This window comes from Dipodomys merriami, unplaced genomic scaffold, assembly GCF_024711535.1.
Source record: "Dipodomys merriami isolate MVZ:Mamm:240054 unplaced genomic scaffold, mDipMer1.0.p SCAF_27, whole genome shotgun sequence".
Taxonomy (NCBI): Eukaryota; Metazoa; Chordata; class Mammalia; order Rodentia; family Heteromyidae; genus Dipodomys; species Dipodomys merriami.
In genome coordinates this window covers 4,980,857-4,996,965 of record NW_027204159.1, presented here as the reverse complement: position 1 = coordinate 4,996,965, position 16,109 = coordinate 4,980,857, and the positions used below count along the sequence as shown (strand labels likewise).

At 39.9% G+C, this 16,109-nt stretch overlaps 1 protein-coding gene across 8 annotated transcripts in view; it reads right to left on the bottom strand.

Annotated features, from left to right (window-relative positions):
- Apc (APC regulator of WNT signaling pathway) overlaps window positions 1-1,248 on the bottom strand; it is a 101,121-nt gene extending 99,873 nt beyond the window's left edge. For 4 of the 8 annotated variants that reach the window (XM_070036047.1, XM_070036050.1, XM_070036058.1 and 1 more), the window contains exon 1: window positions 860-1,248. Coding sequence is in view for 4 of the 8 variants with exons in the window: in XM_070036049.1 (XP_069892150.1) it covers window positions 860-1,027 (168 nt within the window). In the remaining 4 variants the exon portion in view is untranslated. The remainder of the gene's footprint in view (window positions 1-859) is intronic. The other 4 variants (XM_070036057.1, XM_070036059.1, XM_070036046.1 and 1 more) reach the window with 3 other exon arrangements.
- Window positions 1,249-16,109: the final 14,861 nt, after the last annotated feature.

The window sequence follows — 16,109 nt, the reverse complement described above, 5'->3', positions numbered from 1 at the left end:
TCGTCCTTTCTAAACAAAACAAAGGGCTTGTACAACACGGGATTTTAAAGCTTCAGTGTGCTATTTATGCTACCATTGAATAAAAGAATGAACCACTTGTCCTTTCTCGTGTCGTTATATGTGATTATGTTACATGTATGTAGTCTTTGGGGGGGGGGGAAGGAACATAATAAATACACTTCCCGATTCTCTCACTGGACCTATAACGCTTACATCTCCGCCTCGAAAGCTCAGAAAGAGATGAAAGATTTAAGTGAACAATCATGTGTCCCGACCAACACTGTATCTCCATTCTGCAGGAGTTCTCAGGGTCAAAGACTTCAGATTCTCCATCCCAATCTCTTGAGGATTTGATTCTCCCCTCCAGGTGAACTCAATCCACCGACTTCTGGATAACTCCACATGCCGGACTGTCTGTCGGGTAATCTCCTCAGTTAGGGAAAACTAGCCGAAAAACTTTCAAAATGTACCCCCCTCCCAAAAAAAGAGAAAAATTCAAGGAAGCAAGAAGCCCGAAACCAGGAAGATGAGGCAGCGACCACAAACACATTCAGGGGCGGAGGACCCACCCACCTCAGGCGAATGGAGAATGGTTTGCAAAGGTGAAGCTTCCTGGGAAGGCGACGGGGAGGTGCGGGCGGCGTCACGACCCCTACCTGCCCGGGGGAGAACGGCGGGATGACTGGAGGCCCGGGAGGGGAACGCGAGCCTGAGAGAGGGGCTCGGGGCCAGGGAGGGGCGCGCGGCCCGGGGAGGGGGTGGCACGGGCGCGGCGTCCCGGGGTCGCGTGCGGCGGCCGAGGCCAAGCCGAGGGAGCTCGGCCGGGGCGGGAGACGTCGAAGCCCGTGGCCTCACTCACCTGCCAGATGCGCGCTCCGCAGCCAGAAGCCCGGGCGCCGCCGCGGCGCTTCCCCTCCGTCCCGGCGCAGCCCCGGCCGTCGTCGCCGGAGTTCCAGGACCCGGGGGTCGAGGATGGAACCGAAGCAGGTAAAGCGGCCACCGGCCCCGAGCGCAGAGAGGCGTACATAGGGGGGCGCCGGGGGCCCGTGAAAGGCAACTCCGCGCTTCACCTTCCTCACCGGCAACCAACAACGCTCCCCGGGCACAGCATCCTGCTAGCCCCGGCCCCGCTGCTCCCGGGCCTTAGCCCGAAGCTCCCCCCCCTCCCTCAAGCAGCGGCTGGGTTTCCGGCGGTCACACTCCGCCCCTTCGCTAGTTGGCTTCCGCCATCTTGCTGGAGGCGGGAAGAACACAACGCGCAGGCGCGCACGAGAGCGCGGGGGCATTCCGCTGCCTGGCTTTGACAGACGCGGGTGCGCATGCGCATCTCCGCTGTGTTCCGTCTGCAGCATCTGGGTTCTCCCAGCTCTCCAGTGTGCCTGGGTTGTTTGGCCATTGCCTTCCCTGGGCTGTGCTGTATGTAGTCAGAGTAAACCTTTTCGCGCACACTGCAGGCATGTTTTGCAAACATCTGTGTGTCACAGACCCCAAGCTAGGTGCTGACAATAGGAAATGATGAATAAAAACTTCCAACGTTTAAGGAACCCCCTGATAGTGGAAAAGACAATGTTGAACAACTTTCTTGTTTGGGGGCTGCACTTCCAGCTTTCTTAAATCCTTCCCTTTCCTAGCTCCAAAATAATTTGCAATATAATCTCTGCTTACTGTCCTACCCTTCTCCGTCCTAGTTTCTCTTTTTGTCTAAGTTTATATTCTAATTTTTTTGTTTTTAAAAAGCCAAATAGGCAAAACAATAGTGCATACTAACTACTTAGATGAGGACAAAATCTTATCTTCATTAATTCCAACAACATTTATGGAATGCCAACATTTACCCATGCCAGACACAGTTCTGTGCATTTTGTATTCACTGATGAATCATCTCCCTCTTACAGAATTCATTGTTTAGTGGAGAGACAATAAAAATATAATAAATACATAACCTAAAAGCTCACCAAGGAGCCAGGGATGGTGATGCATGCCTGAGATGCATTCCCAAATGCATCCCTGCCTTTTGGAAGCTAAGACAGGATGCTTGCAAGTTCTAGGCTGCAGCCCCACCTTAAAACATATGCACATTCATATACACACACTTTAATGTTCAAAAACATATTGAGTGCTATCAAAGAAATGCTGATATGCTATGATGGAAAATAATGGGGTAAAGCAAGAAGATTTACTTAGGAAAAGATGGCCTTTGTAAATGAAACCTGAAGGAGAGCAAGTAATTATACATATAAAGAACTAAAGGAAGGCCTTGTAGGTATTCCAATCATATGTACCAAGCAATAAGGCCTCAGGAGCTAAAGGTATTTGAATATGAATCATAGAGAACAGTGCTAAATTAGAGGGACCACTTGGAATTAAATCCAACTGCTCACATGGCTTCAAGGACCTCCTTGATTTGACCCTGCCTTCCTTCACCACACCTCCTGGCATTGTCTATGTAGCCTGCTCTTTCTGTTCCTCTTACCTGCCACACTCATTTATGAGTATTTATGGAACATCAATCTTGTATGCAGTATACTCTGCTAGAAACCTAATCCTTCCCACACCTCTGCTAGTTATTTATCCTTATTTTATATATAGGTAAGTACAGAGATTGAGTCACTTGCTCAAGGGATACATGGAGAGATAGTGCTGGCCCTAAAGCAAACGCCTTTCCCATTTAGAGATATTGAATTTGATGACAGACTTATTTGGTGATTTGATTCTGTGTCACTAACAAGCTTCCATTACAGATTTCAGCTACTGTACTTATGAATTCCAGCCACATTGCTAGTCTGTGTACAGTCTCAAAGGCCTAATTGGAAATTGCTGTAATTCTTTTAGACCTCTTTTTAAAATCATTTTCCTTTTTTAAAATGCTGTGTTTCTTTTTATTCTTACATATGCATTTGAGTATAGAAAAAGAAGAAATGTGTGTAAAATATGTCTTACTCCCCCATCTACATTTCTCCTATGTATTATTCTATGACTTTTTCCAAATTATGCATCTTATTTCCCTCTATATAGGTTAGCTACCTCAAGATGGCTGGGAAGATCTGCTGAAAAAGGATGGGGCTACTGCCTTATTTTAGGGTCCATCCAGTTCTTAAAGGAAGTAAGAGCAACATTCAACCCATGATGAGCCAGTTGCTGCTGACTCACGCCTGAAATCCTAGCTACTCAGGAGGCTGAGATCTGAAGATTGTAGTTTGAATCCAGCCTGGGCAGGAAAGTCTGTGAGACTTTTATCTCTAATAAACCACCAGAAACCCAGAAGTGAAGCTGTGGCTCAAAGTGGTAAAGTGCTAGCCTTGAGCAAAAGAGCTCAAGGACAATGCCCCAGCCCTGAGTTCAAGCCCTACAACTGACAAAAAAAAAAAAAAAAAAAAAAAAATGATGACACATGTTCATCAACTAAACCCAATCAGTAGGGTAGGACTATTTAACCTTACAAAACTCATTACTATAGAATAATCCTTAGACTAAATCCTAAAAACACGACAATGTCTTTAGTTTCTATTTTGTTCTTCTCTTAGGTTTACCATCTGTTACAGTTGAATTGTATTACTCTCCAAAGATATAATCCTAACCACTAGTACCAAAGACTCTGACCATAATCAGAAATAGGTTCATTACAGATATAATTATGTTAAAACTAGGTCACAACACAGTGGAGAAGGTAACCCAATAGGGCTATTGTCCATAGAAGATGATTGTGTGGAGGCAGGCAGAGAAAATTCAAGTGAGGACAAAGACAGAGATTGGAGTCATGCAGCTGTAAGCCAAGGAATACCAAATGTTATCAACAAACAATTCTTGCTTGCTTGCTTATATGTATATTTTTTGTAAAGATCCTGTACAAAGGGGTTACAGTTACATGAGTAAGGTAATGAGTACATTTCCTATCGAGCATTGTTACCCTCTCCTGCTTGCTTTCTTTTAAGAAAAGGCAACCAATGGGGCTGAGAAGGTGGCTTAGTGGTAGAGTGCTTGCCTTGCATTCATGAGGCCCTGGGTTTGATTCCTCAGCACCACATAAGCAAAAAGAAAAAAGCCGGAAGTGGCACTGTGGCTCAAGTGGTAGAGCACTAGCCTTGAGCTGAACAGCTGAGGGACAGCGCCCAGAGTTCAGACCCCACGACCGGACCCCCCCCCAAAAAAAAAAAGAAAAAAGAAAAGGCAACCAAGGATTTTCCCACAAGTTTCAAAGGAAACATGGTTTGATGACACACAATTTTGGATTTATATCGTTTTGAACTGTAAACCAATCAATTTCTGTTGTTTTAATCCAACCAATCAGTGGTACTTCGTCATAATAGTGCCAGTAAATTAATACATCACATATATGTATATATACATATCTATGTACTCACACACACACGTGTGTGTGTGTGTGTGTGTGTGTGTGTGTGTGTGTGTGTGTGTGTATGCAGGACCTAGAACAAAGGAAGGATATAGGGCAGGCAGTGAGGATACCTAGATTATTGCCCCAACTGGGCAGCAAACCAGCTATAAAACCTCAGGCTAGTAACTGAGCAACACGTTTCTCATGTGTACAAACATCTCTGCCTACCTCAGAGATCTACAGTGATAACTAACAAGTATTTGTCTAGTGATGCTATGACAAAAAGAGTCTGACAAATACTAAGAAACAATTATGCAAAAGGCAGGGTTCCTGCCCCAGGGAATTCTACAGTCTGGCTGAAAAGATAAGCATTTTCCTATAAGGCCAAGCACTAAGTTTGTGGTTTGGATCTTCACTTTTGATGCTGAATCAAGAAAGGACCTTGTAGACTGATGGAGAAGGGGGACTTCATTAAGGACCTTCCCAGAAAAAGTATTTATTAGCATCATTTTAGATATCCACAGGATTTTTAGGAACAATGCTGAGCATTAGGTCCACAAATGGTCCCAAGAAGCCACCACTATATCCAGAGCTAGATACCAAAACTAAAAAGGCCAATACAATTAACCTAGATTCTGGATGATGTCACTGCTGTTCCTGGAAAATAGGTGTAATTACCATTGCTGTCACTTTGCTCAACAGAATGGACAGTCATTTGATCTTCACACACTAACAAACCTGGCATGAAGATTAATGATTGACACAGTAAAGTCATAGTTAAACAAACTAGCTACATGCTCTTCAATGGAAACATAATGCAAGCTACATGTATAATTTAAAATTTTCTAGTAGCCATGTTAAAAAGGTTTGAAAACCAGGGGAAATTAATGCTAGTATTTATTTAACCAAACATATCCAAAATATTACCATTTTATCAGGGTGGGTAGCATATTTAGCAGCACAGCTGTAACTGATAAGCATGTTTGGAAAATGAGTACAGTAGTTTCCATAGTGAGAGGTAGGTTCTGCTTCATGAGAAGGGCAAGGGTTCACATGTAATCTTATAAATGGAAGATAAAGTTAAACCAAGACTGGACTATGGAGAAGGGAAAAATGGTAGACCAAGACTTTTTTTTAACTTAACTTTCTTATTAGTTGTCGTACAGAGGTGTTACCAATTTATGTCAGATAATGAGTACATTTCTTTGGGGGGGGGCAGTGTCACCTCTTCTTTCATTTTCCTTCAGTTTCTACCTCCCATCTCTGCTCACAAAGTTCATTTTCCACAGAGTATATACTGACTAGCATGATGGTATTTGTTCACCCTTCGTCCCTCCCTTTCTGTGCCCCCTTTAACTACCCCTAAAGAAAGGAAAAAAAAAAAAAACAACCAAAACCAAACACCACCACCATCACCAAGAATAATAACAACAACAAAACATTTCTATGAACTGGAATTCATATGATAAATAGTATTTTAAATGTTCAGAGAAGTTACACCTTTGAGTTCTCCTAAGAGTATCCTCTTTTAGTCTATATGTGAATGCCTGGAGTCCTGTACAGGTTATCATGTTTAGCTATATTTTAGATCTAGCTTCCACGTATGAGAGAAAATGTGTTATTGTTTTTGTCTGAGTTTGGCTTACCTCACTTAGCATGATTTGGTCTAGGTCCATCTATTTCCCTGAAAATGACATAATCTTATTCTTTCTAATGGACAAGTAAAATTCCATTGTGTATATATACCACATTTTATCAATCTACTCATCTGTAGAAGGGCATCTGGGCTGTTTGCATAACTTGGATTTTGTGACTAATGAAGCAGTGAATATGGATGTACAAGTGTCTTTACCATATCCTGACTTGTAATGATCTGGACAGATATTGTCCAAGAGTTATGGCTGGAGCTGGGTGCTGGTTGCTCATGCCTGTAATCCTAGCTACTCAGGAGGTTGAGATTTGAGGATCGCAGTTCAAAGCCAGCCAGGGTAGTAAAGTCCATGAGACTCTTTTCTGCAATAAACCACTCAGAAAACTGGAAGTGCACTGTGGTGGTTCAAGTGGTAGAGTGCTAGACTTGAACTGAAGAGCTGAGGGACAGTGCCTAGGCCCAGAGTTCAAGCCCCATGACTGACAAAAAAAAAAGTTATGGCTGGGTCATAGGGAAGTTCTATGTTTAGTTTTTTGAGAAACCTCCAAACTGCCTTCCAGAGAGGTTGTACATACATTTCCACCAACAGTACAGTACGGTTCCTTTCCCCCCACATCCCTGCCAACATTTTTTTTTTTTTGTCGGTCCTGGGGCTTGAACTCTGGGCCTGGGCGCTGTCTCTGAGCTCTTGAGCTCAAAGCTAGGGCTCTACCACTTGAGCCACAGCACCACTTCCGGTTTTCTGAGTGGATTATTGGAGATAAGAGTCTCATGGTCTTTCCTGCCTGGGCTGTCTTTGAACCTCAGATCTCAGCCTCCTGAGTAGCTAGGATTACAGGCGTGAGCCACTGGCGACTGGCTCTTGCCAACATTTTTTGTTGTTCCCATCAACAATACAATAGGATCTTTTCCCCTACATCCCTGTCAGATTGATTTTTTTTTTTGCCAACATTCCTATTGGTTGAATTATTGATGCTGGATAATTTAACTGAGATGAAATGGAATCTCAAAGTTGTTTGATTTGCATTGCCTTTATGGCAAGGGATATTGAACATTTCCTTGTATGTCTCTTTGCCATTCTTACTGCTTCTGAGAAGTCTCTCTTAAGCTCCTTTGCTCATCTATGTATTCAGTTTTTTTTGGGGGGGGGAGGTGTTAATTACTTGAGCTCCTTGGATATTTTGGATATTAGGCCCGTGTCAGATGTATAGCTGTAAAAAATGTCTCCCAGTCTGTTGGCTGTCCTTTCTAGTTTAATAAACTATGTCCCTTGCTGTGCAGAAACTTTTTATTTTGATGTTATCTCATTTGTTAAATTTCTCTCCTATTTGCTGTGCCCCTGGGACTCTTAAAATTCCTACCTATACCTATAAGTTCTAATGTTTCTCCTACTCCATCTTGCAGTAGTTTCAAAGTTTCAGATCTGATGTTGAGGCCTTTCATTCACTTTGAGTTGATATTGATGCATAGTGACAAGCAGGGATTCAATTTTTAGGTGTTTTTTGTTGTTGTTGTTGTTTGTTTTTGGGTCTGGTCGTGGGGCCTGAACTCTGGGCCTGGGCACTGTCCCTCAGCTCTTTAGCTCAAGGCTAGCGCTCTACCACTGAGCCACAGCACCACTTTTTTCTTTTTGCTTATGTGGTGCTGAGGAATCGAACCCAGGGCCTCAGGCATGCAAGGCAAGCGCTCTATCACTGAGCCACCTTCCCAGCCCCAATTTTTAGTTTTCTACATGTAGGATGTACAGTTTTCTCAACACCAATTATTGAAGAGGCTATCTTTTTCCACCAAACTTTTTTGCTCCCTTGTCCAATATCAGATAAATGTAAGTGTACAGCTTTATTCCTGGGTCTTTTAATTGGTTCCATTGATCTTTGGGCCTATTTTTATGCCAGTCCCAATCTTTTTTTTTGTTTGTTATTATAGCTCTATGGTAAAGCTTGAGGTCTGGGATAGGAATACATCAGCATTGTTTTCTGTTGTTGTTGCTGTTGTTTGGTTTTGTTTTGCCTAGAATTTCTTTGGCTATTGGAAGTCTTCTGTTGTTCCATATGAAGTTTTGGTTTGTTTTCTTTATCTTGATAAAGAATGTCATTGGGATTTTGATGGGAAATGTGTTAAATTTGTCATCACCTTTGGCAGTATGGCCATTTTCTCAATATTATTTCTACCTATCCATGAACATGAGAGGTCTTTCCATTTTCTGTTGTCATCTTCAATTTATTTCCTCAAATTGTTAAGTTTTCACTATAGAGGTCTTTTGTGTCCTCAGCTAGTTTTATTTCTAAATAAAATGCAAATGAAACTGTTTTCCTGATATCTCTGTCTGCTTTATACTACTACTTTGCCAACATTATTGATCAGCTCTAGGAGTTTGGGAATGGAGTCTCTGAGGTTCTTTAAATATAAGATCATGTCTTGATCAAGAATTTTTATCATCTTATAACGAGTAAAAAGTCACTGAAAGTTTGCAACCTGCAAAAGTACTTTGAAAATTTAAGAAAAGAACCATGTGGATGTTGCTAATGAATTGAAGAACACTTTATATCCATCTTAGGCTTGTTGACTGGTGAAAATGCCTAGCATCTGGTATAATATTCAAGAATCTAAAGAGAAACAAAACCAAAGTGTGTGTGTGTATGTGTGTGTGTATATACACATTTATTATAGGAGAAGTCCCATGATCTACTGTCTGCAAGCTATAAAGAAAACCAGGAAAACCAGTGGTATAATTTAGTCTGAGGCTAAAAGCCTGAGAATCGAATGAAGGGCTGTTGGTATAAGTCCTGGTCTGAAATTCCAAAGAACCAGGAGATGGGCAGAAGATTCCAATCTACATTGGTGAAGGTGATCTTTACTCAGCCTACCAATTTAATATGAATCTCTTCTGAAGACACCCTCACAGACAATCAGAATAATCTTTTACCAGCTATTTGGGTATCTCTCAGTCCAAACAAGTTGATATATAAAATTAACAATCATACATTGCACTCAAAAATATTACTTAAATCTGAATTGATTGATCAAAAGTCTAGATAAACAAGAAGGATGTTGGATTGTTTTCCCAAAGTCAAGAAGAACTGTAGGGTAAAAACCATGCAAATACGTATTCCAAAGATCTCTATTCTATCTCTGGACAAGTTAGAAAAATGTTCTTTTTTCTTAGTATCTCTTTTTTTCCTGCCATTGCTGATGATCCCTGGCCAAAAGTCAGGTCTCCTTTCATTGTATAGGTCTCTTTTGGATGATAAGATTGTTGTTTTGGGGAGACCATTCCTTGTGTTCTTCACTAGATGCATGCAGACTGCCCAACCCATACCTTATTCATCTTTATTTATGTCTACCATGATGTTCCAGATACTAAAATTATAAGTTTTAAGGTAGCTTGGGTTATGTAGTGAGACCTTGTCTCAACAAATACAGAAAAGAAAAAAGGAAAAGAAAGAAAAAAAGAAATCACAAGCTGTAATTAATAACATGTTGTCAGGCTGAATGAAAGTCTAGAGTAGAACTAATAAATTTTTATCAACAATATTGAAAGACTGAGTTATCTATTTAACCTATTAAAAATGATGAAATCACTAACACTTGAAGAGCCAATTCAGCATTCTCTTCTCAACAATTGATGGAGCTAGTATTCAGAAAAGCAGCAAAGCAATGGAAAGCTTGAATAGCCAAATCAACCAAAGGGGTCTAATTGATATTAATAGAACATTCCAAACATTATAATCAACTTTTTTCCTAGCATCCATGATAGATCCTATTCTGAGCCAGAAAACAAGCCATGCAGATTGTGTTCTGTGACCATAAAGAAATTGAATTAGTGATCAATGGAAAAGCAATAGGAACATATCTAACATTGGGACATTAAATAACATACTTCTAAACAATATACTAACATTCTAACAATATACTTTGTCAGTGCGAAGTCTCAAAAGGAAATTTTCAAGAAATACACAGTATTCTATAAGATAAATTTATAGCATCAGTTATTACACTGGAGAAGATCAAGTGATTACATTAATAATCTATGTTCCTATCTTAAGGATCCAGAAAAAAAAGAAAAAATAAACTGAAAACAAAGCAGGAAAGTAGTAATAAAAATAAAAACAGAAACCAACAAAATTGAAAAGGAAAACAATAGGGGGAATCAATGAAACAAAAAGCTGGCTGGTAAACCTCTAACAAGCATGATAAACTAAAAAGATTTCAGTCATGAAACAGGATATCATTATAGTTCTTACAGCCATTAAGTAAATAATCAGAGAACACCACAGACACATTTACATTTGTAAATTCAACAACCTGAGAAGAAATGGACCATTTTTAAAAACCACAAACTACTGAGACCCAAAGAAGATAAAACAGAATAGTGCTATGCCTATTAAAAAGAATGCTCCAGAACTATATGGTTTCAGCTGAATAACTCTACCAAACATTTAGAGAAGAATTAGCGCAACTTTGTACAATCTTTTCCAGAGAGCAGGAGAAGATGGAATACTTCCCTACTTGCATTATGAGGCCAGTATTTCCTACACAAGTACAGCAAAAGCAAGCCACAGATCACTATCTCCCATAAACTTAGTTACAGGAATCTTCAACAAAATGTTAATGAGTCAGTTCCAACAATGTATTTACAAATGATACAACATGGCCAAGTAGTATTCTAGCTAAACATGGCTGGTTCAACATTCAAAAACAATCTATGTACTTTACATCTATGTATCAACAGGCTGAAGAAGAAAAAAATTCATAGCACATCACATCAATGCAAAAGGCAAAAAAAGCATTTGACAAAATCTAACATTTGTGATAAGACTTGGATCTATTTCCTGGCCAATAAATGTGCTTCAAAGCCATAAATCCATGACTATTGAAAAGAAGAATGACCCCAGCAGTGCATGAGAGATTTTGATAAGACAGGAAGTGATGGAAGAACAAAGGCAGTGGGCAAGAAAACACTTTAATCTAGGGTATGATCAGTACCTGTATGTAGAATTGGTTAGCCTGAAATGATATCATTGGTTGTACTAATTCTTGTATCACTAGTTTCCCAATAGCCCTCCTCTACTTCACCAAAGAAGATCATACATCAGACTTTTCTAGCTATAATTCATTACCTAAATGTGAAGCAAAAGAATAATAGCAATATTTTTTTTGAGGATGAGGACAATTGACAATGAAGAATAGTAAGCCCTGAGAGATTAAAAAGCCAATGTCTTGGCTTTCTCTCGCTTTTCCTACGCTGAGGGAAGCCAGCTGCCATATTGTTGTTAACTGTCCTACAGAGAGGGCCACATGGCATGGAACCAAAGGAGGCCTCTGCCCAAAAGCCAGTGAGGACCTGAGGTTCTTGGATCGCCACTTCAGGAGTATCTGAATCCTGAATCACAGAAGGGAGCTTGGAAGCAGATTCTATCTCAGTCAAGCCTCCAGACAATATAGCCTTAGTTGGCTGTTTCATGATGACCTTAAGGCACAGGCATCCAGCTGAGCAGGCTCGAATTCCACAGAAAGTATATGTAAATATTTCTGTTGTAAGCTGTAGGTCTTGGCATGGGTTGTTAATCAGCAATAGACTGAGTGAAGGTAGACATGAGAGAGGTGTGATTTCATTTCCAACTGAACAGGTTTGAAAATCTTTCATCATGAAACCAGTTGTACATTTTTGGTTTTTCTTATTTTCTCTATCTGTATCAACTGGCTTTATTTATTTATTTACTTAGACATCAGGAGGGTGGAGGGTAGAATGCTCAAGAGTGCACCCAGGGCCTTGCATGTGCTAGGTTTATGCTCTATCATTGAGGTACACCCAGCTCCTGTAGCAACTTCTCATTCATGATAGATAAATCACTCTTCTAATCCCCACTTATGTCTGAATGTTTTCCAACTAAAGCAACTGTATGTAATAAAACAGCTAGAGATGCCATGATTTTCCATCTAATGACAGGAAAAAAAAGAAAAACACTCCATCTGGATAGAAATCGATAATTACGCATATCCAATTCCTGGATATCTGTCTTTTAAATGAAACAGCATAGCAATGTTTATTTTCTTGGCTTTCTTTTAATGAAAATGTGATTTATCCTCCCAGTCTTTAAGGGGATAAAACCAACCAGTGAAGTTTGAGTATCATTTTACTAAAGATTTGTCTCAATTGTTATATGTTGCAGAAGTATAACATTTTTTGACTCCCGAAAATCACCCAGAAGAAAGAAAAAAAACTATCTAAGATGATGGTTCACATTTTGATGAATATTTTTCCAGACTTATTTTTTAAAAAGTTTCAGAATAACAACTTTTCCTCAAATAGAAATATTTATTTTTAAATGGAATATTTTAATGAATAAAATTTAACAAAAAAAAAGACAACTTGTGATACCACTGAAATCTACATGTATTTCCTCATATAGTTTATCTCTTGACTTAGGACATCAATAATTCAACCTTAACAACCAGTCTGAAAAACTCAGAAGAAAACCACAAGACCAAAGCAGCACCAATAACAGACTGGGACTAGTGCAGTTCTAAAGTAACCACCTCTCTTTGTGCCTGTCTCCCTTCAGGCTGCCCAGCCATACTATAATAGGATGAGGGAGAGGGTCCATAGATGTGCACCAAGATCTTTAGCAGGCCAGCTCAAAGAAGTGAGAGTTGATTGTGAAATTTCAGAGATTTTTATGAGCTGGCTATTAAATACAACCATAATAAAAATTCAAATGCTATAAAATTATGATTCAATAAATTATATTAAAAACAAAACTAACAATTACCTGAACCCATTCCATTTATTTATTTATTGTGGTCTTACTATAGTTTTACAGTAAAGCTGCATCAACATAGGTCCCCTCCATCTCATCTGCCATATTCTATCTCTTCTGTCTTTTGCAGAGAGAGAGAGAGAGAGAGAGAGAGAGAGAGAGAGAGTATGTGTGTGTGTGTGTGTGTGTGTGTGTGTGTGTGTGTGTGTGTGTGTGTGTGTGTGTGTAGAAAGAGATTAGAAGAGCTGGTATGAGTGTTTGTATTTGGACATATGTATTAGTTAGAGTCCAATCAAGAGACAGATACCACATGGTCATTTGCATAGCAAAAGTTGAAATAAAGAAACGTTAAGAATAATAAAGGATCATCACAAAAGGAGATTGGATGGTCAAAGGTAAAAATAACATTAAAGAAAAAAGCAGTAACAGATACAGGGAGCAGCCTGAGGGTTGAGATAGGCCCAAAGAGAGACCCTTCCACTGTGGGGTGAGATTCAGATCTAGGCCTCACTGGTGAGGGTTCATCCATATCTCACTGCATAACAGCTCTTAGAATTGGGGAAGATGGGATAGGCATACAAAAGAGGGAATACTTCAGGTGGCTAATATCTTTAGCAATGGAGACCAAAGGTATTTCATGAGGTTCGTACAGAATTCCATGTGACTAAAGCTAGCTTCTCTTTAGGATACTACTCTCAGGAAATAGCAATGCTAGAAGATCTTTCAAACCAAGGGCTATATTCCTTTGGTCTAGCCAATATATTTAATGTTGAAGAAAGACTTTCTTCCCATCCTCAGTGTCCTGACCAGCTCCTACAACCACCCCATGCCCAAAGCATCTTGGCCTAGTTTCCAGTCATGACTTTATACTTGAGGTGTACCTTTATTTCGTTAGCAAATGATGGGGTACAGTGGTGACCTATCAGTGTCAAAGATGTACATAGTGCTGCTTCTTTATGCCTAAAAGAAGGAAGGCAAGCAGGATTCTGGCCTTTCATCAGATGTTGATGAAAAAAAAAGACTTAAGTTTCAAAGTAATCTGTAAACTGTGAAAATAACAAATTTTTCTAGGGATAATGATAAAATTTAGGATTCAGCAAATTATTGCTAAGGAGACAGTGTTTTAAAATAAGGCACCTGACCACACTTACATCTGTATTTTCTAAGAGTCCTCTAAATCTTATCAGTTGCCTATATTTGAAGCGGAAGTTACAAATTTGCTTGGTTTTGAAATAGAGTACCAATGTATTTTTAAAAATCCTCCCAAATTCTAAACAGGAGATAAGAGCAAATTAAAAAAAAAAAAGCTGGCAAAAGGAGGAAAGCAAAGAGTTTTGCTGAGTATATTTATGCTGCTCTCTGATCCATCTTCCAATGCAGCTTCAGATTCTCCCTTTTCTCTGTAGCAACAGAGACTCCTAGATAAGCTTGGAAAGACCTCTGATCCTTTTCTCTAGAGCTTCTGGAGGAAGCAAAGTTAGGTTGTTCCTCACCAACAACGAAAAGTAGAGAGAAGTCTGCAGATGTGCTCATATCCTCAATATGGAGGAAAGGCAATGAGTTTTCCAGTAGGTCCAGTACTGTGTGTGACAAGAACAGCCTTGTCTTGGGGTACAGTGACTGTAGCCCAGACTTCAGGTGTGCGCTAGGAAGGACCCAGCTGAAGGCAAGTCTCCAAACTGTGCTTGATCCAGGAGGTGAGTGAGGGTGAAAGTGGTGAACTACCAAGGGTGAAATAACAGGCTAAAAGTTACTCAGCTGTAGTAAAGGTGAAGAAATTTGAGAGCATAGTCAGAGACATGCCCATTGCTTGTACCTATGTACAGGCTGAGGAGAAAGAAGAGAATCCTTAGGAATGGGAACAAACTCTTGTATTGAATCTGAACTCCAAATGGACAGAGGAAATCTTTAACTTGGTCAAATATTTACTCTAAGAGATAACTTTCAAAACTGTAATGACATGGTTACTTTGGGAATGAGAAGACTGGGTTTCTTAATGAAAATGGGAACTTTAGAATTAAACTGAAATCCATTATAGTGAAATAAGATACTTCTCTTCCTTCTGTTATAGATTGTGATATTTATTTATTTATTTATTTATTTATTTATTTATTTATTTATTTATTTATTTATTTATTTATTTATTTATTTATTCGGTCATGGGGCTTGAACTCTGGGCCTGGGCGCTGTCCCTGAACCCTTCAGCTCAAGGCTAATGCTCTACCACTTGAGCCAAAGCACCACTTCCAGTTTTCTGAGTGGTTTTATTGGAGATAAAAGTTTCACGGCCTTTCCTGTCCAGGCTGGCTTTGAATCGTGATCCTCAGATCTCAGCCTCCTGAGTAGCTAGGATTATAGGTATAGATTGTGATTTTTAAATCCATTATGTTTCTATATGCTCCCTTTGTGGTCTTAAGACATTTGTCTAATGTGGACTCAGCATGACCCAGATGGGAATGAGCTCAGTGCTACAGGATCAATCAGCAGTGTTTGTGGGGTTCTGAGGTCCATTCCTAGAACCCTGGGCAGATTTCCTAAAGCTGAGCATCTGGCTCAGAGACAGCAGCACTTTTCAACTTGTCCGTGACAATAATAGCTCTCCCGGATGACACAGCTTTTTCAGAAGCAAAGTCACATTACACATGCCATTAATTATCTTTATATGACCAAAAAACATTTATTAAGCAAGTATGGTATGCTAAGTGCTAGCCTCTAAATAATATGTCAGAATAGGCGTTAACTTCAACAAGCTGGCTGAGGGAGAGAAGGAGATAAGACACTAGACTGATAAGTACCTCCTAAGAAAAGCATTTGCTATAATCCAGGTCAAATCTCTCAAATAATAGACTGCATTTCCTTTTTTAATGACTGAGAGAACAAAATGACAAAGGGAAGTAAGGAGGTAGTATGCAAAGGTCCAAGGCAAGAATAAAGCAACAAATAAAGTTGGAGGTATCAAAGCAAGAATGACATAACAGTAATGATAGAAAAGATATTTAAACATAGTTTATTGGCTAAGGATGGTTTGTTGCCTAAGACTTTCCTTCTCAGTCTAGCTTCCTTCTTTATCATTAAAGTTCACATGATGGCCAATGAGAAGTCTTCTCTGATCCAACATCTTCTCATTTGATCTATGGGAAAGTACAACCCGGTGAAGGCACTGTGGTCAGTATGGGAGACAGTGGTCTGCTTATGTAATATGGTGGTGTTGACATGGTGTTGCCAATGGGAACTGGGGGCTGAGAGCTGAGGGGCTGGGAAGTCAAGGAGATGGCAGAAATAGTAGGCTTTAAGAAAATTACTATTTAGGGTTTGTCTTTCTTTTATCTTAATTCCCTGCCCGCAATGTGCATGTGTATACATA